Source organism: Oryctolagus cuniculus, chromosome 1 (genome assembly GCF_051225735.1).
Source record: "Oryctolagus cuniculus isolate XC-2025 breed Fujian yellow rabbit chromosome 1, ASM5122573v1, whole genome shotgun sequence".
NCBI classification, from domain to species: Eukaryota; Metazoa; Chordata; class Mammalia; order Lagomorpha; family Leporidae; genus Oryctolagus; species Oryctolagus cuniculus.
In genome coordinates this window covers 103,541,390-103,566,598 of record NC_142867.1, presented here as the reverse complement: position 1 = coordinate 103,566,598, position 25,209 = coordinate 103,541,390, and the positions used below count along the sequence as shown (strand labels likewise).

The 25,209-nt window shown below is 42.4% G+C and overlaps 1 protein-coding gene across 4 annotated transcripts; it reads left to right on the top strand.

Annotated features, from left to right (window-relative positions):
- Window positions 1-527: 527 nt before the first annotated feature.
- Window positions 528-14,291, top strand: BTG4 (BTG anti-proliferation factor 4). 4 transcript variants are annotated; one of them, XR_016220047.1, is made up of 6 exons: window positions 533-689; window positions 1,407-1,605; window positions 2,028-2,165; window positions 3,360-3,558; window positions 9,344-9,520; window positions 13,804-14,029. XR_016220047.1 is itself a non-coding variant. In XM_089312509.1 (5 exons), the coding sequence occupies exons 2-5, from the start codon at window positions 1,433-1,435 to the stop codon at window positions 13,984-13,986; spliced, it is 693 nt and encodes a 230-aa protein (XP_089168635.1). In that variant the 5' UTR covers window positions 528-685; window positions 1,407-1,432; the 3' UTR covers window positions 13,987-14,291. The 4 variants fall into 4 exon arrangements, 3 of the variants coding, with proteins under 3 accessions (XP_089168635.1, XP_089168634.1, XP_089168636.1); XM_089312509.1 differs by lacking the exon at window positions 9,344-9,520 and having other exon boundaries at window positions 528-685; window positions 13,804-14,291; XM_089312508.1 differs by lacking the exon at window positions 9,344-9,520 and having other exon boundaries at window positions 13,804-14,291.
- The last annotated feature ends 10,918 nt before the right edge of the window (window positions 14,292-25,209 follow it).

The window sequence follows — 25,209 nt, the reverse complement described above, 5'->3', positions numbered from 1 at the left end:
AGTCACCTAGGGGAACTTATTAAATACTGACTCCCAGGCCTTACCTTTAAAAGAATCGCTTCAGCAGATATGGGGTAAGGTGTGAGAATCTACATTTGGATTCAGTGAATCTAACTAAGTTGGGCATTGACCCTCTCTGTGAGAATCAGTGAGATCAATTCTCAGATCTCTCAGACTGAAACTCATATCTCTTTTGCTTATTCCATAAATAAACATTTTAGTAAAAAGTGTGTGTAGAAAAACCATAATGACTGTTCAAAGGATACAAGACAAAACTACTTAATATATTGACAGAATTAGAGGTGAAATTACTGGAATGTAGGATATTAGTATATGGATGAAGAAGGCTTCCTTCTCATTCTATGTCATAAAAGATGAGGTTTAGTTAGCAAAATAGAAGTTGTAAATCCAGAATGAAAAATCTTTAAGCACTTTTTTAGCATCTAACACTATATATCCCAAGGAGCCATCTGATGGAGACCTGGTTAAAGCTGTATGTGATTATCCTAACAGACAACACCTGTGGCAGGTGACGCCACCAATCAGCAATTAGGCCTGTGCTTATATAAACCTCAGCCCAAAAACTCCTCAAGCAGGCAGGGTTGAGAGTTAGAAACACGAAGTGTAGTGCAGTTGATCTTCTACCTCTGGCCCGTGTTTTGTTGGAGCTGAAGAGCTTTTGCTGGCAAGTACGCTATGTATTTGATAAATCTTCTTCTTCTGTTTTTTTTTTTTTTTTTTTTTTTTGACAGGCAGAGTGGACAATGAGAGAGAGACAGAGAGAAAGGTCTTCCTTTTTGCCGTTGGTTCACCCTCCAATGGCCGCCACGGCCGGTGCGCTGCGGCCGGCGCACCGCACTGAACCGAAGCCAGGAGCCAGGTGCTTCTCCTGGTCTCCCATGCGGGTGCAGGGCCCAAGGACTTGGGCCATCCTCCACTGCACTCCCGGGCCACAGCAGAGAGCTGGCCTGGAAGAGGGGCAACCGGGACAGAATCCGGCGCCCCGACTGGGACTAGAACCTGGTGTGTCGGTGCCGCAAGGCAGAGGATTAGCCTAGTAAGCCGCGGCGCCAGCCTAAATATGTTCTTAAAAATGGTGCTTGGTGTGTTTTACTTTCTGTATCAAGTTCTTCTTCTTTTTAAGCTGTGTAATGTTCTTGTTGTTTAAGTGTATCTAAAGGATTTTGTTTTTTGAAACCTTTAAGTTTGGTTATGCAAGGAATTGGTGTTCTTAGCTGTCTCATTTATTGATGGTGTTGATGGGCTTTTTAGTTCACTAAATACTTCTTCAAGCAAATTACTTCTGTTTTACACTTGAGGCAAATAAAAATTCCAAAGGGCAATAATACTGACAGTAGGTTAAGCCCTTGTTTCTATGTAATTTCTTTTTCTTTTAATGTTCTCAGGTCTCCTCTTAGAATTTCCTCAAATCATGAGAGATGAAATTGCAACAACAGTTTTCTTTCTCACAAAACTGGTAAAAAAACATGACAAACTGAGTAAGCAACAAATAGAAGACTTTGCAGAAAAGCTGATGACAGTCTTGTTTGAGACCTACAGAGGTCACTGGCACTCTGATCGCCCTGCTAAAGGGCAAGGCTTCAGGTGGGGAGTTATTGTGTGGCGTGGTGAAGGGAAGTAACCAACAAGCAGTTCCCACCTGTTAGGGCTATGCAGTGATCCAGCTGCCCGTCTTTAACTTAAAGACGTAGGTTTAAAAGGAGATGTGGAGATGTAGTTAAACCTGAAGTAACCCCTATGCATGAAGTGGATTAAACAACTTTTAATTTGTATTTACCATAAAAGTTGTGTCGTGAGCATTTGGTGATCTTTGATTTAGTGATGCAGCACACACTGATCACCAAGTCAAAACATTGAATTTTTTTCCCTCTTGTAAGAGTGGCGGGTGAGGGGAAGGTGGGAGCTGGATGTAGTGGAGCAGTATCCCTGCAATGTGATTCTCTTGCAAAAGCACTTGAACTCATGTCTTCATTTCCCTTTGCTCCTTCTCCTTTCTCTTTTTAAAGGTGTATTAGGATCAACAATAACCAGAATAAAGATCCCATTTTAGAAAGGGCTTGTGCCGAGAGTAATGTAGACTTTTCTCACCTGGGACTTCCAAAGGAGATGACCATATGGGTAGATCCCTTTGAAGTGTGCTGCAGGTGAGTGAGCCCATACTTTGTGTGCTCTGTAACACTTGGAAACTTGCCGTGATCTGGTCAGCCCCACCCACCTTTGTGAGGGATGATGCCCAGGGTCTCAGCAGTGAGGACACTGGTTAAGATTTTAGGTGCAAACTCCTGTCAGCCGACTTCTATTAGGTGTAGATGGAGGGGGAAGCACAAAGGCTTAGCAGAATACTTGAAGTGTGACTTGAATCGCTGCATTCTAGTGCAAACTGCAGGCTTCAAAGTAGTAAAGGCATTATCAGGAAGGCGGCACAAAGGTAATTCAGCCCCTTAGTTGAATAAAGAGCGAGTAGCCTTTGTGTTTCTCTGAGTGACTGATTAAAACTAGCTCACACAGACTATCCTCACTTAAAATAGTGTTACAGTTGAAGGCAATAATGCCCTCTTGGCTCAGCTTGGCATAGCATTTGAGGAATGAACCAGCAGGTAGAAGAACTGTCTTTGAAATGTAAGTATTTTGGCCACAGCTCAATAGGCTAATCCTCTGCCTGCCCCGGGTTCTAGTCCCAGTCGGGGTGCCGGATTCTGTCCCGGTTGCCCCTCTTCCAGGCCAGCTCTCTGCTGTGGCCAGGGAGTGCAGTGGAGGATGGCCCAAGTGCTTGGGCCCTGCACCCCATGGGAGACCAGGAGAAGCACCTGGCTCCTGCCTTCGGATCAGCGCAGTGCGCCGGCCGCAGCGCACCGGCCGTGGCGGCCATTGGAGGGTGAACCAACGGCAAAGGAAGACCTTTCTGTCTCTCTCACTGTCCACTCTGCCTGTTTTTGTTAGTATGTTTCCAGGAAAGGTTAGAGATAAGCTTAATGGGAAGTTCAACCCTTTTTTATTTTTTGCCCCCCCCCCCAACGTCCCTCCCACCCGCAACCCTCCCCTTATCCACTCCCTCTCCCCTTTCATTCACATCAAGATTCATTTTCGATTCTCTTTATATACAGAAGATCAGTTTAGCATACATTAAATATTTCAACAGTTTGCTCCCACACAGAAACATAAAGTGAAAAATACTGTTTGAGTACTAGTTATAGCATTAAATCTCAATGTACAGCACACTAAGGCCAAAGATCCTACATGAGGAGTAAGTGCACAGTGACTCCTATTGTTGACTTAACAAATTGACACTCTTGTTTATGGGGAAGTTCAACCCTTAATAATTTCTTTTCCTACTTTAGGTATGGTGAGAAAAATCATCCATTCACAATAGCTTCTTTTAAAGGCAGACGGGAGGAATGGGAACTCTCCCAACAAATCGGTTATGCTGTTAATAAAGCCACGTTGGACCACTCCTCCGGCACGTCCTCTGATGAAGAAAATTGTTGCAGAGAACCTCAGATCATCCCTAAAGTCAGCAATCCAAAGAGCATTTATCAGGTCAGTGAGTTCCAGTTCTCCTTCATGTCTTTTGCTGTTTTAATTCTAAATGTGCTTACTATAAAAGAAAGTACAAGGAAGGAAAAAACTACAAAGAAAAGAAATTTCTTGGCAAAGTCTGTGTCTCACCTACACCTATACCCCTCTGTATTACTTCTCCTGGGATGAGTTCTCTTTTAAGACTTAGTTATTTGAAAGGGTTACGGAGAAAGACAAATCTCCCATCCACTGGTTCACTTCCCAAATGGTTGCAATGGCCAAAGACTGAAGCCAAGAACCAGGAACTTGATCTAGGTCTCCATGTGGGTGGCAGGGGCCCAACACTTGGACCATCTTCCAATGCTTTTCCAGGAAAAATAGCAAAGGAGCTGAATCAGAGGGGGAGCAGCCAAGACTTGAACTAGTGCTCACGTGGGTGCCGGCATCACAGGTGGCAGGTTAAGCCCAGTGTGCCACAACACTGGCCTCATCCTTGGCTGAGTTTTAGGACCTGCACCATCTTTTGTTGTGCTTGTCCAGACCATATTTGAAGACACACAGGTTTCCTTTCACCTGAACTTCAAATTAAATGCTCAAATTAGTAGGTTTTTCTGTATTTGTCAACAAACAAATGTCACTTAGAAAATTCAGAATACTCAGAAAAGGTATCCTCACACTAAAGCAGATCTCTCTCAACGTCATGAGATGGCTAAGTGCAGGTTCTCTCTGATGCTGGGTTCACGTTGTCTCGGGCATGGTATAGTAGGGGCCTCTGGCTGTCCCAAGAGGCTGGGGGTGTTACAGTGGTTTCGGGAGATTGCTGGGTGACAGCCTTGTCTGCTTCCTTATCTACCAGGGCATTTCCTCTGTTATGGCTATTTCCCTTTGGCATTCCACCTCCACAGGCTCCAAAACTGCATGCAGGAGAGCCAGAATCTCTGCCATGGGTCATGAGGGGAATTCTTGGAGTCAGGGTGTGTAACCTGGACAGAATAAAACCCACTATCTGTGTACAATGAGGAAAGGGTATTTGAAGTATGTATAACCACTGGCTCTCTGACCATTCCCTAGTTTTAAGGCTCGAGTCAAGGTGATAAGGCTGGTCTTTTGACACAACTTGGGTAAGATCTTCTATGGTTGGCATATCCTTCCTAAGCCCTGCTCATGAAATGACTGTTAACCATTCAACCTCTGTACTCTCCAGAGGTTCATCTTACAGATCATGTCTACCGGAGGAGATCTGCTCTATGGTCTCTACACAGGAGTAAGCCAGACTCAGATGGCAGAGGAATAGCTGGATTGAAGAGGTGGCATGCTTTGAGAGTTAAATCTGGTGAATCTGAAAAGAGAGCCTGCTATTTTTGTAGATAATTCTCCTGTTAGTCATTGGTGTCCATACTTGGTGAAGTTTGAACTTGAAGAGACTGGCTTAAGGTCAGTCCAGCAGTTTACTCTACTGAAAGTGCCATAGGAGCATTTTCCTTCAAGTATACTGGGCATCTTGTGGTCATTGGGTTCAGCTGTTGAGAAAAGTAGGTCACTGGTTGTAGAAGTAGACCTAATGCTTAGGTGCATACACTCAGGGCTTGCTTGCTCTTTTTCTTCCTTCTTTTAACCCAGAAACCTTTTGTTTAAGGTATACAAACTTCATGCATTTCACAAATACAAAGTTAGGAATATGATTCTTCCCACTCTTTTTCCACCTCCCTCTCATTACTTTCTTTTTTACAAAGATCTATTTTCAGTTAACCTTATACACATAATATTAACCCTATACCAAGTAAAGAGTTAAACAAATAGTATGGAAAAACCCTGTTCCTCCACAGTCCAGGACAAAGGCAATTGTATCTCAAAGTGTTAATTGCACCTCCATAGATAACTAATAGTGCACGTAATCACAGATCAGGGAGAATATGTGGTATATGTCCTTTTTGGACTGGTTTATTTTACTAAGTGTGTTTTCTAGTTGCATCCACTTTGTTGCAAATGACATGATTTTTTTTCTTACCACCTTGTAGTATTCCATGGTGTACATATGCCATAATTCAGTCTTCAGGTGATGGACATCTGGGTTGATTCCATATCTTAGCTGTTGTGAATTGAGCTGCAATAAACATGGGGATACAGATAACTCTTTCATATGCTGATTTTATCTCCTTTGGGTAAATTCCCAGGAGTGGGTTGGCTGGGTCATATGCTAAGTCTATATTCAGATTTCTGAGCTGTCTCCATACTGTCTTCCACAGTGGCTATTATAATTTACATTCCCACCAACAGTGAATTAGGGTACCTTTCCCCCCACATCTTCACCAGCATTTGTTCTTTGATTCCTGTATGAAAGCCATTCTAACTGGGGTGAGGTGAAACCTCATTGTGGGTTTTGATTCGCATTGCCCTGATGGCTAGTGATCCTGAGCATTCTTTTCATGTGTCAGAAAATGCCTGTTTAAGTCCTTTGCCCATTTCTTACCTGGGTTGTCTTGTTGTGGAATTCCTTGATCTCTTCATATATTCTGATTATTAATCCTTTATCAGTTGTGTAGTTTGCAAATATTTTCTGCCATTCTGTCAGTTGTCACTTAACTTTTGCTGTGCAGAAGTTTCTCAATTTGGTGTAATTCCATTTGTCAATTTTGGCTTTGACCTGTGCCTCTGGGGTCTTTTCCAAGAATTTTTTTTTTTTTTAGATTTTTATTTATTTGAAAGACAAAGAGGCAGAGACAGAGAGGGCGGTCTTCCATCCGCTGGTTCACTCCTCAGATGGCCACAACGGCTGGAGCTGTGCCGATCCAAAGCCGGGAGCTTCTTCGGGGTCTCCCACGTGGGTGCGGGGGGCCCAAGGCTTGGGTCATCTTCTGCTTTCCCAGGCCATAGCAGAGAGCTGGATAGGAAGAGGAGTAGCTGGGACTTGTATCAGAACCCATTTGGGATGCCAGAGCTGCAGGCCAGGGCTTTAACCCACTGCGCCACAGGGCTGGCCGCTCCGAGAACTCTTTGACTATGCCAATGTCTTGCAGGGTTTCCTCGATGTTCTCTAGTAATTTCATGGTATCGGGTCATAGACTTAGATCGTTGATCCACTTTTGAGTGCATATTTGTGTAAGGCAGGCGTCTTGGTTCATACTTCTGCATGTGGAGATCCAGTTTTCCCAGCAGCATTTGTTGAAGAGACTGTCCTTGCTCCAGAGATTATTATTTTTTTAGCTCCTTTGTCAAAGATAAGTTGGTTATAGATGCGAGGGTTGATTTCTGGTGTTTCTGATATGTTCCATTGGTCTATCCATCTGTTTTTGTACCTAGCTGTACCAGATTATATCTGCCCTGTAATATGTCTTGAAATCTGATACTGTGATGCCTCCTGCTTTGTTTCTGTTTTATGAGATTGGTTTGTCTATTAAGTATCTCCTGTGTTCCATATGAATTGCAGCATTGTTTTTCTATATCTGAGAAGAATGTCCTTGGTATTTTGACTGGGATCACATTGAATCTGTAAATTGCTTTTGGTATTATAGATATCTTGATGGTGTTGATTCTTAGAATCGATGAACATGGAAGACTTTTCTACTTTTTTTGTCTTTTATTTATTTCTTTAATGTCATGTAATTATCACATCCTTGGTTAAATTTATTCCAAGGTATCTTTTTATCTTTGTAGCTATCGTGAATGGGACTGATCTTATAAGGTCTCTCTGCCATGGCATTGTCTGTGTATACAAAGGCTCTTGATTTTTGTGTATTGATTTTTCTATTCTGCCACTTTATCAAACTCTTCTATGAATTCTAATAGTCTAGTCTTGTTAGTGGAGTTTTTTTTTTTTTTTTTTTGGATCCCCTATACATAGAATCATGTCATCTGCAAATAGAGATAGTTTGACTTCCTCCTTCCCAATTTGTATTCCTTTGATTTCTTTTGCTTGCCTAATGGCTCTGGCTAAAACTTCCAGGACTATATTGATAAAGCAGTGGTGAGAGTGGGCATCCTCATCTGGTTCTGGATCTTAGTGGGAATGCTTCCAGTGTTTCCCATTCAATAGGATGCTGGCAATGGGTTTGTCATAAATTTGTGTTGGAATGTTCCTTCTATACCCAATTTGCTTGGAGTTTTTTATCATAAAAGGGTGTTCTATTTTATCACATGCTTTCTGCTTGCTCTTTCTTCTCTTCTCCCCTTCTCTCTCTCTCTCTCTCTCTCTCTCTCTCTCTGTCTCTCTCTCTTTAAGCAAAGTCAGTTATAGAGAGAAGGAGAGACGGATCTTCAATCTGCTATCTCACTCCCCAAATGCCTCAAACAGCCAAGGATGAGCCAGGTCAAAGTTAGGAGCTGGGAGCTTGATCTGAGTCTCCCAGATGGGTCTCAGGGGTTCAAACGCTTGAACAGCTGCCTGCTGCTTTTCCTAGGCCATTATCAGGGAATTGGGTCATAGAGAAGCCGGAATATGAAGTGCCCACTTGGGATTCTGGTGTTGCAGGCAGCAGCTTTATCACTCCACTCCAACCCCAGGACTATTTCTTACCTTTCTGCTATCAACAGGATTAAGGGCTTGTCTAAATTGGGAATCTATGGTTCAGGGGCTGTTGGCAGCAGGTCATTAATTTTTGGAAAGGCCTTGTGTTTGCCTGTTGATTCAAGTGGGTCAGCTATTGGGACCTTTTAAGGCCTTAATTAGGGGTATGGCTAACAACCTAAGTCCAGAAATGATCTAGATCCGACAGAAGTTTTCCATTCTCAGCAATGTCCTTTCTTCTTGGGAGGGGAAGGGATTGTGGTAGCCCTACACTTAGCATTGATTGCTTTCACCTAAGTAAAGAGGTGTGGTTTCTCGGGGTCAGGATATGTACCAGGTGGTCTGCTTCTTGAGAGAGTTGTGCTCTAGTTGGAGAAACTCTTATATCCTCATTCCCTTAAAATTTAAGACCTGAAGGGTATCTTTATCCAAGCCTTCCTTAAGGGAATGCTGAGGGATATCATCTACATAGTGTAGATGGCTTCAGTATTTAACTCGAGCTCTAACTCTTTGGCAAGAGCTTTGTCAATTTAGGGTTATCCCTTAAACCTTATAGAAGAACTATCCAGTTGTTCAAAGGCAAACAGATACTGGGATTCGGGGTATAAGTATATAGAGAATACTTCTTCTAGGTCTAGATCTGTGAACCGAGCAGTGCAGGAATCCAAACTAGGATAGTATACTGACTTGATACATTTGGGTGAAATGAGATGACAATCTCATTATGCCCTGAAGTCCTGAACCGTTTGACTTTTTAAAATTGGAAGAATAGGGGTACTTCAGGGGGACCAACATGGAATTGGGATTCGATGATTTAGAAATATATGAAGGTTGGCATCCATGCTTGGCTTCTCAAGGGCTATTGGTACTGATGAGGAAGGCTTGTTCTGTCTTTCAGGAGGGCTGGTAGGGGCATCATATATAGTCTATCTGGGTCTGATCCCACACTTGAGGATTGGCTATCTTGGATTTCAACAGGCAGATTGCCCAAGTTGTGTGTTGTCTCAGTACTAAGCAGCATTGCAAAAAACTTAGATTTAGGGACAATTAATCAGAAGTGCCCAGGGAGGACGGCATATTATTACTGAGTAAAGGAGTTGAACATTTTGGCATCACCAAAAAATGGTGGGAAGTGAGACCATCTTTAGTCGGGCAAAGTAGAAGCAAATTGTCAGGGGTAGGACTACCTATCAACTCCCATGATGAGATAACTCTTTGAGGATAAGAGTCCCACATGGGAACTGGGAGTAAGTGGCTGCTGTATCAACTAGAAAAATCAATATTGTTACCTCCAACACCCAGGTTTACCTAGGACTTCAGAAGTATGATGATCATTTGGGTTGTGAATTCCTGGACCCGTTCAGTCCTTGGATAAAGACATGAGGGAACTGGAAGTCTCCTCCCTTTGGAGATGAGGGCAATCCCATTTCCAGTGCCCGTCTTGTTTACATTGGGAGCAGGAACCAGGCAACTTTCCAGGTGGGCACATTCCTTGCATTAATGTCCCAGCCTCCCACACCCAAAACATTCTTTTGGGCTTTTTCCTTTGGTTGGACACCCCCTGAGTTGGCTCTGAGGTCAGAGTGCTGACTAAAGTGATTTCTATCATAAGAACTGTTTTCTAGACTGTTGATTCATATATTGAAATCCCCTTCCCTCCTCAGTTTTGTCCCTATTATCAAATAATCCCAAACTACTATATCTACCATTGGGTTCATGGGAGTTTGGGGTCCCATTGCCGGTTCATAAGATCTCCTCTGAATATCTGTTGTGAACTAACCGATGAAATGAGTACATATTAAAACCTGTCATGCATTGATGCTATGGTTTGTTAGCATATCTTTTTTTAAATCCTCTACCATTTGTCCCTGGAATAAGGCTGGGTTATCTTGGTTGTTACCTCCCTGATTTTTATCATGACTCATAGGCTTTATAATACATTTATGCAATCACTGGACAGGTCACCATATGACTTCAGTGTCTTGAATAATCATGACCCTGCTGCTAATTCTAGTTGGCGTCCATTTGAGGGATTTCCCTGTTGCCTATGTCATACTTATTAGTCTGCTAAGCTTCTAGGAAGTTGGCATGGGCCTTGGTCTTGACCCAGATTCATTGTTTTTCTTCAGGGATGCAATAAGTAGATAGGCCAATGTGAGGGTAATCACAGGTCAAGTTAAAGACCTGAGTTAGGACCTAAAATTCCTCAGTAAACTTGGTATGGTTTGCTGAAAGTCTGGCTTTTGTTGACACTAATATAAGTCAGTACTGTCATCTCTGTTAGCAACCTCTCTGAAGAGAAAAGCATCCTTGGACTAGGTAGCAGAAGACCCCACTGCAAGTGACTGTCTGGTCTATCCTCTGGTGGAGGGAGAGATTGGGTTGTAGGGTAGAGTAGGATGGGGGTACTAGTAGGATTTGAAAGAACTGGGGTTTGATGGAGAATGGGAGGATGTGTCAACCCTGAGGATGATCCAGGCAATGGGGACAAGCTGAGCTTAAGGTCTTTGCACCTTGGGTGATAATCTAATATTGAGTGGTCTATCTACCATGTCTATTGCTCTGTTGAATCTGGTATCCCAGGAGGAAATGGACACAGTGGAGTCTACAGCTCTCTCTAAGGATGGGGTTTTGAAAGAGTGCTGTGAAGGCCTGGACATAAGCAATTTCTGACACTTTTGCTATCTTTAAAGAAGAGGTCAAATTGGAGGATAATGTTACACTTGAGGGTCCTACTTGGCAGCCACATTTACCCATTCTCTATATTGTGGCCAGACTATGTTGTAAAGAAAATAACATGTTCTAATTTTTTTTTATTCAAAGTTTTCCCAGGTTAAAAGGGGGCAACCCAGGAGTTTCCCCTTGGGAATGGAAAGAGAATTACATTTCTTTTTATTTATTTTTTTTTTATTTTTGACAGGCAGAGTGGACAGTGAGAGAGAGACAGAGAGAGAAAGGTCTTCCTTTTGCCGTTGGTTCACCCTCCAATGGCTGCCGCTGCAGCCGGCGCACCGCGCTGATCCGATGGCAGGAGCCAGGATCCAGGTGCTTTTCCTGGTCTCCCATGGGGTGCAGGGCCCAAGCACCTGGGCCATCCTCCACTGCACTCCCTGGCCATAGCAGAGAGCTGGCCTGGAAGAGGGGCAACCGGGACAGAATCCGGCGCCCCAACCGGGACTAGAACCTGGTGTGCCGGCGCCGCAAGGTGGAGGATTAGCCTATTGAGCCACGGCGCCGGCTCAAGAGAATTACATTTCAAACATGGGTATCTTCATGGCCTAAAGAGAAAAAGGAAAATAGGGAATAGAGTGAGAAGAATTTGAAAGCCCCATTAGTAGACCAGATCAGATCTGGCATCCCAGGGTTTTGAGCATATCCTTGGGTACTCTCTGGACTCCCCTGTGGACCAATCCGGACCTGGTGTCCCATGATCTTGAATATGATCTGTGGTGTTTTTGGGAGGCCCCCTCTTCTCGCACAGGCTCAGAGGCCCTTGGGGCATTCTGGTGGGGAAGGGACTATGCATACAGAATTGGTCATGATAGATCTTTGGTTTCATTATTAGCATTTTAGCAAGGTGATAACTTGATTGGCACATCAGGTCCAACCTGTAGTAATTGATAGGACTGTAAAAATTATACTGAAAGTTGTCAATTGAGGGTAGAAGGCCCCTCTTCGAAACAATATGGAGAGACTCTTATATGGAATATTTTTCTTAAAGATTTTATTTATTTGAAAGGCAGAAATAGAAGAAAGATGGGGCTGGTGCCGTGGCTCACTTGGTTAATCCTCTACCTGGCGCTGGCATCCCATATGGGCTCTGGGTTCTAGTCCCGGAAGACCTTTCTCTCTCTCTCTCTCTCTGTCAAATAAATTAAAGCGAGAAAGAGGGAGAGATCTATCATTGGTTCACTCCCCAGATGGCTGAAGCTGGACCAGTCTGAAACCAGGAGATTTTTCTGGGTCTTCCACATGAGTTACAGGGGCCCAAAGACTTGAGCCACCTTCTGCTGCCTTTCTGGGCACAACTTCAGGGAGCTGCATTGGAAGTAAAACAGCTTGGATGCAAATGGGCACCCATAACATCAAGGGTGGAGGCTTTACCTGCTATGCTTGCCCCTGAAGTGGCTTCTTTAGCCCCAGGAGATAATGCATTAACCCACTAATCACATGAATGGGTTTATCCTGATCACCTCTCTTAACGTCTTATCTAGTCCCATCTCTATATAGCTAATAACTAAGAAATATACCCATGAGTTTTAGTAACCTTAGCAATGAAAACATAAGTACCTGGATATCTTCTACACTGCCAAAACCAACCGTTGTACCAAAATTCACACTATCAACTCTTTTCCTCCATTTTATGCAACCTCAGATTTCTACCAAGCAAGAACTTTAAAAAGTTTGTTTTCTGCTTGTCAGTACTTTACAAGAGAAGAGACAGATAGCACTACCTTATACTCAGTATAAAAATCTGTGTGCTGGGTTTGGTAGTGCTGTGGCTTAGTAGGCTAAACCTCTGCGTGCATTGCAGGCATTCCATATGGGCACAGGTTCGTATCCCAGCTGCTCCCCCTCTGATCCATCTCTCTGCTTGTGGCCTGGGAAAGCAGTGGAAGATGGCCCAAGTGCATGGGCCCCTGCACCCATGTGGAAGAATCTAGAATATTCTTTAGAGCACCCATGAGTCATGTTTTTGGCATTGCCATGGATATGGAAGATGACAACACTAATGAAAGATGGAAAGCAGTTACCCAAGGGATGTGGTTTGGGGGCAGTAGGTGCATGTTGATGTCTTCTAGGTGTTAGAGCCAGGAATGTGAGAATGGCCATATGTTAAAGGGCTTCCTAGAGACAACAGGGGATCTAGGGGGTCAGAACAAATGAATTGGTCTTCCATACACAAGCAGAGGCTTACTGTGAGGTAACCAAACACTGCATTGGTCAGGGTGGTATTATATGTGATGGGGCACTCATCTTGAAGGAGCAAAAATGTTGGCGGTTCAGAAGGCACAAGCAAGAGAAAATGGACAATAAAGAATGTCCATGGCCAGATGACCATATGTTTTAGAACCAAATGTTTTAGATGCAAATACTTAACAATTTTCTTTACCCATTTAAAGTCCTAATACATATTACAGGCCCTTCATAAATCAGATATATCTTAACCCCTTGCCATGTTTCTGACAGATATCTTCTCAGTTTTCTAAAGACTTGCGTCTATATAGAGCTTACCTAAAATTATGTGAAGCACAATTATATATAACATAACTATACTGAAAACTATAAAGCTGTATACTGAAGTATTACCTGTTGACTAAATAAGTCTTCCATTGACGGAATTGACCTAGAGTCAGCTGAGTTCCATTGCAGCAGTGTTCTCAAAATGTGCTGTGTGGAACGTCTGTATGAGTCATCTGGGATGTTTAACAATGGGTATTTTTAGACCATGGCCTCAGACCATGATGAGGCGGTTTTGACATGGGCTGGCAAGGGTTAGGAGGCCATAGGGTGAATATACAGAAATTGGAGTAAATGTTTCTAAATTCCAGTCCGATTGAAGAACTTTTTAAAAAGGTATAAAATGATTTTTATAAGCCCTAAATGCCGGCAAGTCTTCCAAAGATGTTCTTAGGTTTTTATTCATTTTGTACTTCCTATACTTCTGGAAGGCTTGAACTTCTAAGTTATGGGTTCATACTTAGAGCTAGTTCTAGTAGGTTTATTGGAGATCTTCATACTGTTTTTTTTCTCTCCCTCAGGTTGAAAACTTGAAACAGAACTTTCAATCTTGGTTCCAAATGTCCCGCAGAAAGCACGTGGCAGATGGCCACGTGGGCCTCCTGGGAAGTGCCTGTCACACTGTATATAAGAACCCCAAGTGTTACAGGCCTGCTGCTATGCATCGGGTGGACCGGTACCACTGGGTCAACACAAACCGATAAGACAGTGACTAGGCATGCAGCCGGAAAAGGCTACAAGACTGGCTTCGTTTTACCAAAATGAAAATGAATCTGAGGCTGAGAGGCCCATGAAACAATGTTCAGGTTGGGACTAAAGTGTATGTTTACAAGTCTTATCAGATGATGACTCTGTTCTTAAAAGTACTTTTAATTCTTAATTTTATGTGACGTTTTATGTAATACTAGTAAATGTACCCAGTGAAGTAATAGAATGAAGATGCTGACCTATAAGATTCAATGAATTATGAAAAGTAAGCTTAAATAAACATACCATGTTTTTAATACCATTCTGATTCCGTTTGTTGCAAGACAGTTTTTTTTTTTTTAATTATTAATTGAGAGAGAGAGAGGAAGAGGCAGAGAGAGAGGCTTTTCATCAGCTGGTTCACTCCCTAAATGGCTGCAATGGCCAGAGCTGATCTGCAATGGCAGATCTGAAGCCAGAAGCTTCCTGTGGGTCTCCCACATAGGTGCAGGGCCCCAGCACTTGGGCCATTCTCTACTGCTTTCCCAGGCCATGGCAGAGAGCTGGATCAGAGGAGGAGCATCCAGGACAGGAACTGGTACCCATATGGTATGCTAGTGCTGCAGGTGGAGTCTTAGCCTACTACGCCATAGCACTGGCCCCAAGTTTGTGTTTTCTCTTTAATCTTCTTGAATTTTAACGCAGATACTGGCTTATGGAAGAGTGTTGTTGATTATGTAATATTTTGGCTTGTACTTTATTACCTGTCATGACTGTTTTATTTCACAAGTCCAGTAAGAACCTTTGGAAAATTACTCTGAAGAATATGAGACTATCTTCTGTGGCTTTCAAAAGAGTTGGCTTAATTCTAAGACTCTGAATAGATCTAATAATTATGATATTTTATATAAAAATTCACTTTTATATTCATCCTTATGTAACATTTTATTCTGAGAATTCAAACTAAGCAGAAAAACCTAGTACCAAGGAAATAAAAGTCCCTAGCACACAGCCAGAAATGACTGTTATTGCCATTAACTGGTGACCATTATTCTAATTGTCCTAGGTATATATACAGAATAATTGTTCTGTAATAATTTGATGGTGTTGGGTCATAGAATTAGATCTTTAACCCATCTTGAGAGGATTTGTGTGTAAGGTATAACGTAGGGGTCTTGCTTCGTACTTCGGTATGTGGAAATCCAGTTTTCCCCAGCACCATTTGTTAAGCTGTCCTTGCTCCAAGGGTTGGTTTTTAGCTCCTTGGTCAAATATAAGTTGGTTGTAGAAGCTTGGATTGATTTCTGGTGTGTCTATTCTGTTCCATTGGTCTATCCATCTGTTTTTGTACCAGTACTTGGCTGTTTTTATTATAATTGCCTTGTAGTATGTCTTGAAATCTGGTATTGTGATGCCTGCAGCTTTATTTTTGTTGTATAAGATTGCTTTAGTTATCAGAGGTCCCCTGTGTTTCCATATGAATTTCAGCATCATTTTTCTAGACCTGAGAAGAATGTATTTGGTATTTTGATTTGGTATAGCATTGAATCTGTAAATTGCTTTTGGGGGAATGGACATTTTGATGATAATGATTCTTCTAATCCATGAACATGGAAGATTTTTCAATCTTTTTGTGTCTTATTTCTTTTAAAGTTTTGTAATTCTCATCATATAGATCTTTGTCTTTAGTTAAATTTATTCCAAGATATTTAATTTTTTGGCAGTTACTACAAATGGGATTGATCTTAGAAGTTCTGTCTTAGCCAAGACATTGCCTGTGTATACAAATACTATTGATCTTTGTGTGTTGATTTTTCTATTCTGCCACTTTAACTAACTGTTTTATGAGTTCCAATAGCCTTTTAGTGGAGTTTTTTGGATTTCCTATATATAGAATCATGTAATCTGCAAATAGGGACAGTTTGAGTTCTTCCTTCCCAATTTGTATCCCTTTGATTTTTTTCTTTTTCTTGCCTAATGGCTCTGGCTACGATGTCAAGGACTATATTGAATAGCAGTGGTGAGAGTGGGTATCCCTGTCTGGTACCGGATCTCTGTGGGAATGCTTCCAACTTGTCACCATTCAATAGGACACTGGCTGTGAGTTTGTCATAAATTGCCTTGATTGTGTTGAGGAATGCTCCTTTTATACCCAATTGGCTTAGAGTTTTCATCATGAAAGGGTGTTATGTTTAGCACATGTTCTTTCATGAACCACTGTTCATTCAGGAACATGTTGTTCAGTCTCTGTGTTTGCATAGGTTCTAGAGATGCCTGAGTTGCTGATTTCCAGCTTCATTGCACTGTGGTCTGAGAAGACACATGGTATGATTTTTTTTTTTTTCCAAGGCTTGGTTTATGGCCTAGCACATCCTTAAGCATCTGTAGGGCTGGATGGATGTTGACAAATTCTTCCAATTCTTGTTTTTCATGGAAGGTCTTTATTTTACCTTCGTTCACAAATGAGCTTTGTTGGGTATAATATTCTGAGTTGACAGTTCTCTTAAGATTTGGAATGTATCTCATCATTCTCTCCTAGCCTGTAGGGTTTCTTTATTTTTTATTCTATCATTTAAACTTTTTTTTTTTTTTTTTTTTGCCAGGCAGAGTGAGACAGTGAGAAAGGTCTTCCTTCCATTGGTTCACTCCCCTAATGGGCGCTATGGCCGGTGCTGCGCCAATCCGAAGCCAGGAGCTGGGTGCTTCCTCCCTTTTCCCATGCAGATGCAGGGCCCAAGCACTTGGGCCATCCTCCACTGCCCTCCTGAGCCACAGCAGAGAGCTGGACTGGAAGAGGAGCAACCGGGACTAGTATCTAGCCCCAACTGGGACTAGAACCCAGAGTGATGGAGCCATAGGCAGAGGATTAGCCTAGTGAGCTGCAGCGTCAGCCTTGTAGGGTTTCTGATGAGACATCATCTGTGAGTCTTATTGGAGATCCTCTGAAAGTAATCTGATGTTTCTCTTGTGCACATTTTATAATCTTTGTTTTACTGTGGAGAGTTTGATTACAGTGTGTTATGGTGGAGATATTTTCTTGTCCTATTAGGATTTCTAAGTGCTTCTTGTTCTTAGATGTCCCTTTCTTTCTCATAGGGAAATTTTCTGTTACTTCACCAAAAATGCCTTCTAATCCTTTCTCTATTTCCACGCCTTCAGGAAATTCTAGTACCTGTATGTTGGGTCGTTTGATAGTATCCTGTAGATTCCCAGCAGTGTTCTTTTAGTTTTCTAATTTTTTTTCTGACCGCATAATTTCCTGATTTGTCTTCTAAGTCGGATGTTCTTTCTTCTGCTTCACCGATTCTGTTAAAGCTTTCCACTGCATTTTTTATTCTATTGAATTTTTCCTTTCCAAGATTTCGATTTCTCTTCAAGATCTGTTTCGTGGGAGAAATTTTCTTTCATGTCATGTATAGATTTCATTAGTTCATGCATTTGCTTCTGATTACTTTTGACAGAGTTAGACAGTGAGAGAGACAGTGAGAAAGGTCTTCCCTCCGTTGGTTCACCCCAAAAATGGCTGCTATGGCCGGCGCGCTGCGCTGATTCAAAGCCAGGAGCCAGGTGCCTCCTCCTGGTCTCCCATGGGGTGCAGGGCCCAAGCACTTGGGCCATCCTCCATTGCACTCCCGGACCACAGCAGAGAGCTGGCCTGGAAGAGGGGCAACCGGGACAGAATCTGGCACCCCGACCGGGACTAGAACCCGCTGTGCCGGCGCCACAGGTGGAGGATTAGCTTACTGAGCCACGGCGCTGGCCAAGGGGGTTTGTTTTTGTCTGTTGGCATAGACTCGGCTGAGCTCCTCTCCTTAAAGGAGACCAGTGCCTGGGTGCTAGCTCTAGTGGATATATTTGTCTGCTTTGCCATAAGGACCACACAAAGGATCTGTACTGTCCTCGATATAAGCTCATATTGCCCAGCAATGTCCCTCATCAGGGAACCAGGGAACCCTGACTGCATGGAGCCTCCCACCGTGACTGCCCAAAGTCACAGCCACACCCTGTGTCCTCCCATGCAGCCTCAGTGTTTTCACATTCCCAGCACACAAGCTTCCCACAGTTACAAGCACCCAGCCCCCTGTCTGTTCTCTCCACCAGACTTGGAAGTCACCGCTTGGCTGGTTGCTGGGTGTAGACATGAGCTGGCACAGCTATTACATATGTCCAAAATGGCACCTGCTCTACATTAGCCTGTAACAGGAGGCAGTTGCGGTGTTATTGGGGAGAGAGAAAACATGTACCCCTCTTTGTGTGTTCTCATCTAGTTTGGCAGATACACCTATCCCCCACAGGGCTACAAGCCGGATTTCCTCTAGACTCTTCGTGCAGATTTTTTGCCTGTGGGTTGGGCTGCTGCAGTCTGGTCCTGCCTCAGTCTCCAACGCTGGTGTGGAAGCTGTCAGCTGCTAGGGTCCTGAGTTGTACATGTCCTCACCCTCCATGTATGTCCACTGTGTCCCTCCAATTTACTTAGTTTGCTCTGCTGTTTTCTTCTAACTCTTTGAGAATGCACTCTTTGTACTTTTTAAAACTATCTTCTCCTAGACTAGAGCAGCAAGCTCCCTCCCTACTCCACCATCTTAATCCTCTCTGGTGTTTTTTGCTGTTTAATTTTTAGCTCGTCTTTTTTTCATTGCCTCTGTGGGATACTTGATCCCTGCTTCTTTTTTTTTTTTTTTAAGATTTGAAAGAGTTACACAGAGAGAGGTCCCCCATCTGCCGGCCTACTCCCCAACTGGCTGTAATGGCCAGAGCTGAGCTGATCTGAAGCAAGGAGCCTCCTCTAGGTCCCTAATGTGGGTGCAGGGGCCCAAGGACTTGGGCCATCTTCCACTGCCCTCTCAGGCCACTGTAGAGAGCTGGATTGGAAGTGGAGCAGCTGGGACCTGAACTGGCCCCCATATGGGATGCCGGCAATGCAAGGAGGTGGTTTTATCCACCATGCCACAGTGCTGGCCCCTTATTGTGTTCTTAAGTACATCTCTTTGTACAACTTCTGATAGTGGCTTTTCTAGGTATTTGATACATATATAAACAGTCATAGTATACCAGTGGTAGCCTTTTTTTTTTTTTAAAGATTTTTTTAATTTGTTTGAAAGAGTACAGAGAAGTAGAAACAGAAAGGTCTCCCATCCACTGGTTCACTCCCCAAATGGCTACAACAGCTGGAGCTGAGCTGCTCCGAAGCAAGGAGCTTCCTCCAGGTCTCCCACGTGGGTATAGGGGCCCAAGAACTTAGGCCATCTTTTACTGCTTTCCCAGGGCAGGGAGCTGGATCAGAAGAGGAACAGCCAGGACTGGAACCGGCATCCACTGGGATGCTGGTGCTGCAGGCCAGGGTTTTAGCCACAATGCCACCCCACTCACCCAGTGTTTTATCAGTTTGAACCACAGAAACTTTACTTAGCATCTTAATATCTACCCATTTACCATATAGTTGTATTAAAATATTTCCTGTAAATACAGGAACACCAGACAATTTTCAAACTTCAACTGTAAAATAGTTTAGACTAGAGGGTAGTTTCTGTTCTATCAAAAAAAAAAAAAAATTCTCTCCTTTCTGTTTCACTGTTGAGCCTGTCTACCGAGCTTTTCATCTTGTCTCTCTAATTTTCAGTTAGAAAATTTCTATTTGGTTCTTTGACTTACATGCTTCAAGAATTTTCGTGATTTATTTTAAGGTTAATGAAGATTTGCTCATGGATTTCATACATACAGATATAGGAATATAGTGATCCTTCTCACCCCATGCTCCCACCCTTCCTCCTCATTCCCCTCTTTTTTTAACAAGGATCTGCATTCAGTTTCCTTTATATTCAAATACATATATATTTATACATGCTCATAAATTAACCCTATACTAAGTAAATAATTCAGCAAATAGAAGAAAAAAAACACTGTTCCTCAGCAGTAGAAACAAGGGTTATAAACAATCACTGAAGCTCAAAACGTCAATTTTATATATTAAATTTTCTGGTACTCTACTAGTAATCACAGATCAGGGAAAACATGGTATCTGTCTTTTGGGGACTGGCTTATTTCATTGAGTATAATGGTTTCCATTTGGATCCATTTTGTTGGAAAAGAAAGGATTTCATTCTCTATAGCTGAGTTGCTGAGTAATATTCTATACCATAATATATATATAAATGCATATGTTAACACCACATTTGTTTATCCAGTTATCAGTTGATGGACAAACGGGTTGATTCCACATCTTAGCTATTGTGAATTGAGAATGCAGTTAACATGTGGAGGTGCAGATCACTCTTTCATGTGCTGATTTCTTTTCCTTTGGGTAGATTCCCCAGGAGTGAGATTGCTGGGTCATATGGTGTAACTACTTTCAGATTTCTGAGGTGTCTCCATACTGTCTTCTGCAGTGGCTGTACTAGTTTACACTCCCACCAACAGATTGGGATACCCTTTTACCCTACATCCTCCAGCATGTTTGTTGATTTCTGTATGAGAGCCTTTCTAACAGGGGTGAGATGAGATCACATTGTGGTTTTGATTTGCATTTCCCTGATGGCTAGTGATCCTGAGCATTTTTTTTTTTCATGTGTCGGTCACTTGAATTTCTTTTGAAAAATGCCTGTTTGGGGTGGCACTGTTATGTAGTAGTCGAAGCCTCTGCCTATGGTGCCGGCAACCCATGTGGGCACTGGTTTGAATCCTGGTGACTCCTCCTCTGATCCAGCTCTCTGCTAATGACCTGGAAAAGTAGTGGAAGACAGCCCAAGTGTTTGGGCCCCTGCATCTGTGTGGGAAACCCTGAAGAAGATCTTGGCTTTGGAATGGCCTAGCTCTGGCTATTGTGGCCATTTGGTGAATGGAAGATCTCTCTCTCCCTCCCTGTCTGTAACTCTGCCTCTTAAATGAACAGACATTAAAGTTCTTAAGTCCGTTGCCCATTTCTTAACTGGATTGTTTATTTTGTTGAGTTTCTTGTTCTTTATAGATTCTGGAGATTGACCTATCAGTTGCATAGTTTGCAAATATCTTCTCCCATTCTGTCAGTTGCCTCTTCACTTTGCCAAGCATTTCTTCTGTGCAGAAACTTTTCACCTTGGTGTAATCCCATTAGTCTATTTGGGCTTTGATTGTACCTTTGGGGTCTTTTCCAGGAACTCTTTGCCTATGCCAATGTCTTGCAGGGTTTCCCAAAGATGTTCTCTAGAAATTTGATGATATTAGGTCATAGATTTAGATGGTTGATCTGTTTTGAGTTGATTTTTGTGTGAGGTGTAGGGGTCTTGTTTCATGCTGCTTCACGTGGAGTCCACTTTTCCCAGTGGCACTTTTTGAAGAGACTTTGCTTACTCCACAGATTTTTTTTTTAAACTCCTTTGTCAAAGATAGTTGGTTGTAGATGTGTGGATGTCTGAAATTTCTATTCTGTTCTGTTGGTCTACATGTCTATTTTTGTGCTGATACCATGCTGTTTTGATTATATCTTCCCTGTATTATGTCTTGAAATTTGCTATTGTGATGCCTCTGGCTTTGTTTTTGTTGTATAAGGTTGTTTTAGCTATTTGGGGTCTCTGTTTCCATATAATTCTTAGCAATTTTTTTCTGTAAATGAGAAGAATGTTGTTGGTATTTTGATTGGGATCACATTGAATATGTAAATTGTTTTAAGTATCTGGATATTTTTTGAATCCATGAATGTGGAAGATTTTTCTACTTTTCTGTGCCTTCTATTTCTTCAGTGTTTCATAATTTTCATCATAGAGAATTTTGTTCTTGGTTAAATACCCAGGGAGAGGCTGTGGTACCTCCTTATAGCCTGTAAGTTTTAGACCCTACTTAACTTTGCTTATGGGGTGAGGCCAATGCATTCTATAACTATCTTGTTGAAGTGCAGTTATTGTCTAAAATTTTTCTGTCTGGTTAGGCTGGCCCTTGTGTGACCATTTGGTCAGGGAGATCATGATTTTTTTTCTTTTTGATCTGTATTTATTGGTGTCCATAGTTTACTGATTTCTTCATGTCTAAGCCTGGAGTATTGAAGGAAAATCGGTACATGGAGCTCACCGCCATAGCCATCCTTGGGTTCTGAGGTATCTGGTCAGTTGCCTTCTCTCTGTCTTTCAGAGTCTTCTTACATCTGTTTTACATGATGAGTCTTTAAAAAGTCATGGAAAATTCATGTTATGAAAATATATACAGACTTCAAATTATTTTTCACCAAAATTTATCTTTGAACTTTCTGAAGACCCCTGCATAAATACTCAAGGATTTTAATTGTACTTTGAAGGAGAGTAGGGAAGACTGCCTACTCCTGGAAGTAGAAGTCTGGTACCACTTTGCAAATAAAACTTTTCCTAAAACAGTAGGTATTGTATACTTGGGAAAGGTGGTTCTTGCTAACATCTGGTAAGATATGGATGGTTGTGGTCAATGGTGTGGCGTAGCAAGTTAAGCCAGCACCTACAGTGCTGGCATCCCATATGGGCAATGGTTCAGGCCCTGACTGCTTCACTTCAGTTCATGCTCCCTGCTAATGAGCCTGGGAAAGCAGCGGAAGGTGGTCCAAGTGCTTGAGCCCCTGTACCCATGAGAGATCTGGAAGAAGCTCCTGGCTTGGGTCTGGCCCAGCCCTGTCTACTGTGACCATTGGGGAAGTGAACCAGCAGATGGAGGACGTCTATCTCTGCCTCTGTGTGTGTGTCTGTAACTCTGCCTTTCAAAATAAGAAAAACATACAGGCCATCTCTTTTATTTACTTAGGTTTTCTTATCCTTCCTCTGGTTAGTGGGCTGTATGTGTATGTATTATGTGGGTTTGTACACAAGCTAATTCATTAAGTATAATCAACATCTCAGAACTTTTGAAGAGAGATTTGCTATTGATTTGATTCAGCAGTAAATATACTTAATGCAGTGGGAGGGAGAACATGATCCTTGCCTTGAAATCTTTGGCATTTCCATTAAGAAGCATGTGCTTACTAAAAGTCTGCAGCTAATGGAAATCAGATGGAGGGGCCAAGAAGTCAGCCAGCAAATTAATAGGGTTGTGTTCTGGTAGGTGCCTTGTGTAGCCAAGAATGAAGAATATAGAAGATCCTTAATTTCAGCGCTACTTTTCCATTGTCGCCTCTCCCAGAGGCTCTAGACTCCTGGCCTATCTTAGAGTCTGTGTGTCTGGCTCAATTAATCTTCACCCTATTTTCTGGGAAATACATCTCATAATTTTTGTTAGCTAAATAAAGTTCTTGAGGACACAATCCCAATATTAATAAAATCAAAGACTTGCTTTCTTTAAAGTACTCGAATCTTTACTCTTGCAAACGAATATACTAAAACTTTGTGCATGTACTTGAAGGATTCCTGGTTCATGCAAGAGATGGGAGAAGTTTACTTACAGCCCACGCTTCTGGGAAACTTTTTTTTTTTTTAAAGTTTCTGGGCTATGAAAATAGCAGACAACTCTAATTGAGATGAGACAACTTTAAGGCTGACAGATTTGGTACTTTTTCTTATGGCTAATGTACCTAAGTAACAAATCTCTAACAAAAGAAAGAATTCAAATGGAAGTGAGTTGATTTGAGTATATGTTCTGAGTATATGGGTTGATTTAAAAATCTTCCTTTGAAACCCGAATTGTAAACCTTCTCATATTGTAAACCTTCTCATTATGTTTTCAGTTTATCTTTTTATTTTTTAAGGATTTATTTATTTACTTGAAAGTCAGAATTACACACAGAGAGGCAGAGAGCGAGTTCTTCCATCCATTGATTCACTCCTCAGGTGACTGCAATGGCCAGAGCTGTGCCAATCTGAAGCCAGGAACTTCTTCTGGGTCTCCCACATGGGTGCAGGGGCCCAAGGACTTGGGCCATCTTCTACTGCTTTCCCAGGCCATAGTAGAGAGCTAGATCAGAAGAGGAGCAGCTGGGACTAGAACTGGTGTCCATATGGGATGCCGGTGCTTCAGGCCAGGGCGTTAATGCCCTGTGCCACAGAGCTGGCCCCAAGTTTATCTTCTAAAATAATTCATGATTGACTAGATTTAGAGTCAAATCCTTGTTCATGTATAGATGCATCTTAATTATGAACAAAGATCTGCAGAGCTACAAATGTTGAAATATGTGATTGGATACTGAATTTACCTAGTGTTCATTATCCATACAAACAATAGTGTGAAATTTTAATTCTTTACTAGCCTTTGTATTGCTTAGGAGACTGTAACAGTTGTTAAAGATGATCGCGGCTGGCGCTGTGGCTCACTGGGCTAATCCTGCGCCTGCGGTGCTGGTACCCCGGGTTCTGTCCCAGTGGCTCCTCTTCCAGTCCAGCTCTCTGGTGTGGCCCGGGGAGGCAGTGGCCCAAGTGTTTGGGCCCTGCACCCGCATGGGAGACCAGGAGGAAGCACCTGGCTCCTGGCTTCTTGGGGGGTGAACCAATGGAAGGAAGACCTTTCTCTCTCTCTCTCTTTCTCTCTCACTCTCACTGTCTAACTCTGCCTGTCAAATGAATCGCAAGAAGGTTTTTTTTTTTTTTTTTAAAGATTTATTGTATTTATTTGAAAGAGGTAGAGATAGAAAGGTCTTCATCCGCCGCTTCATTCCCCAAATGGCCACAATGGTCAGAGCTGCGCTGATCTGAAGCCAGGAGCCAGGAGCTTCTTCTGGGTCTCCCACACGGGTGCAGGGGCCCAAGGACTTGGGCCATCTACTGCTTTCCAAGGCCATAGCAGAAAGCTGGATTGGAAGAGGAGCCGGGACTAGAACCACCCCCATATGGGATGCCAGGGCTTTAACCCGCTGCACCACAGCACTGGCCCCAAGAAGGAGTTTAACTACAATACAGAATTATCCATCCCTCTTGCTGTTCATCTTTAACTACAATAGAGGATTAACCATGTAAGAAGTGGTTTGAATTGTAGGCACTGTATTTGTAATCTGAGCAGACTTTTGATTTAGGGTTTATATTTGAATTTTTTCTTAAATCAGGTTCTTGTGACATATCTGTATTGATCAGCACTACAATGCTAAAAACTACAGTTTTAGAAGACTGCTTATCCCTTGATGCTCTTACGCTTCCAAAGAGACTTGTCTATGCCACATGACCTATATTTTAATTACTGATTTTAGACCCTCAAATACTGTGCAAATACACCCATTAATCCATGTGGTTCAGTAACAAAACTTAGCCAAATTAAATGATATACACAAATCACATTTCTAGAAAAAGGTTCAGTCAATATCTTTAATCAATAATTTAGTAAGATGT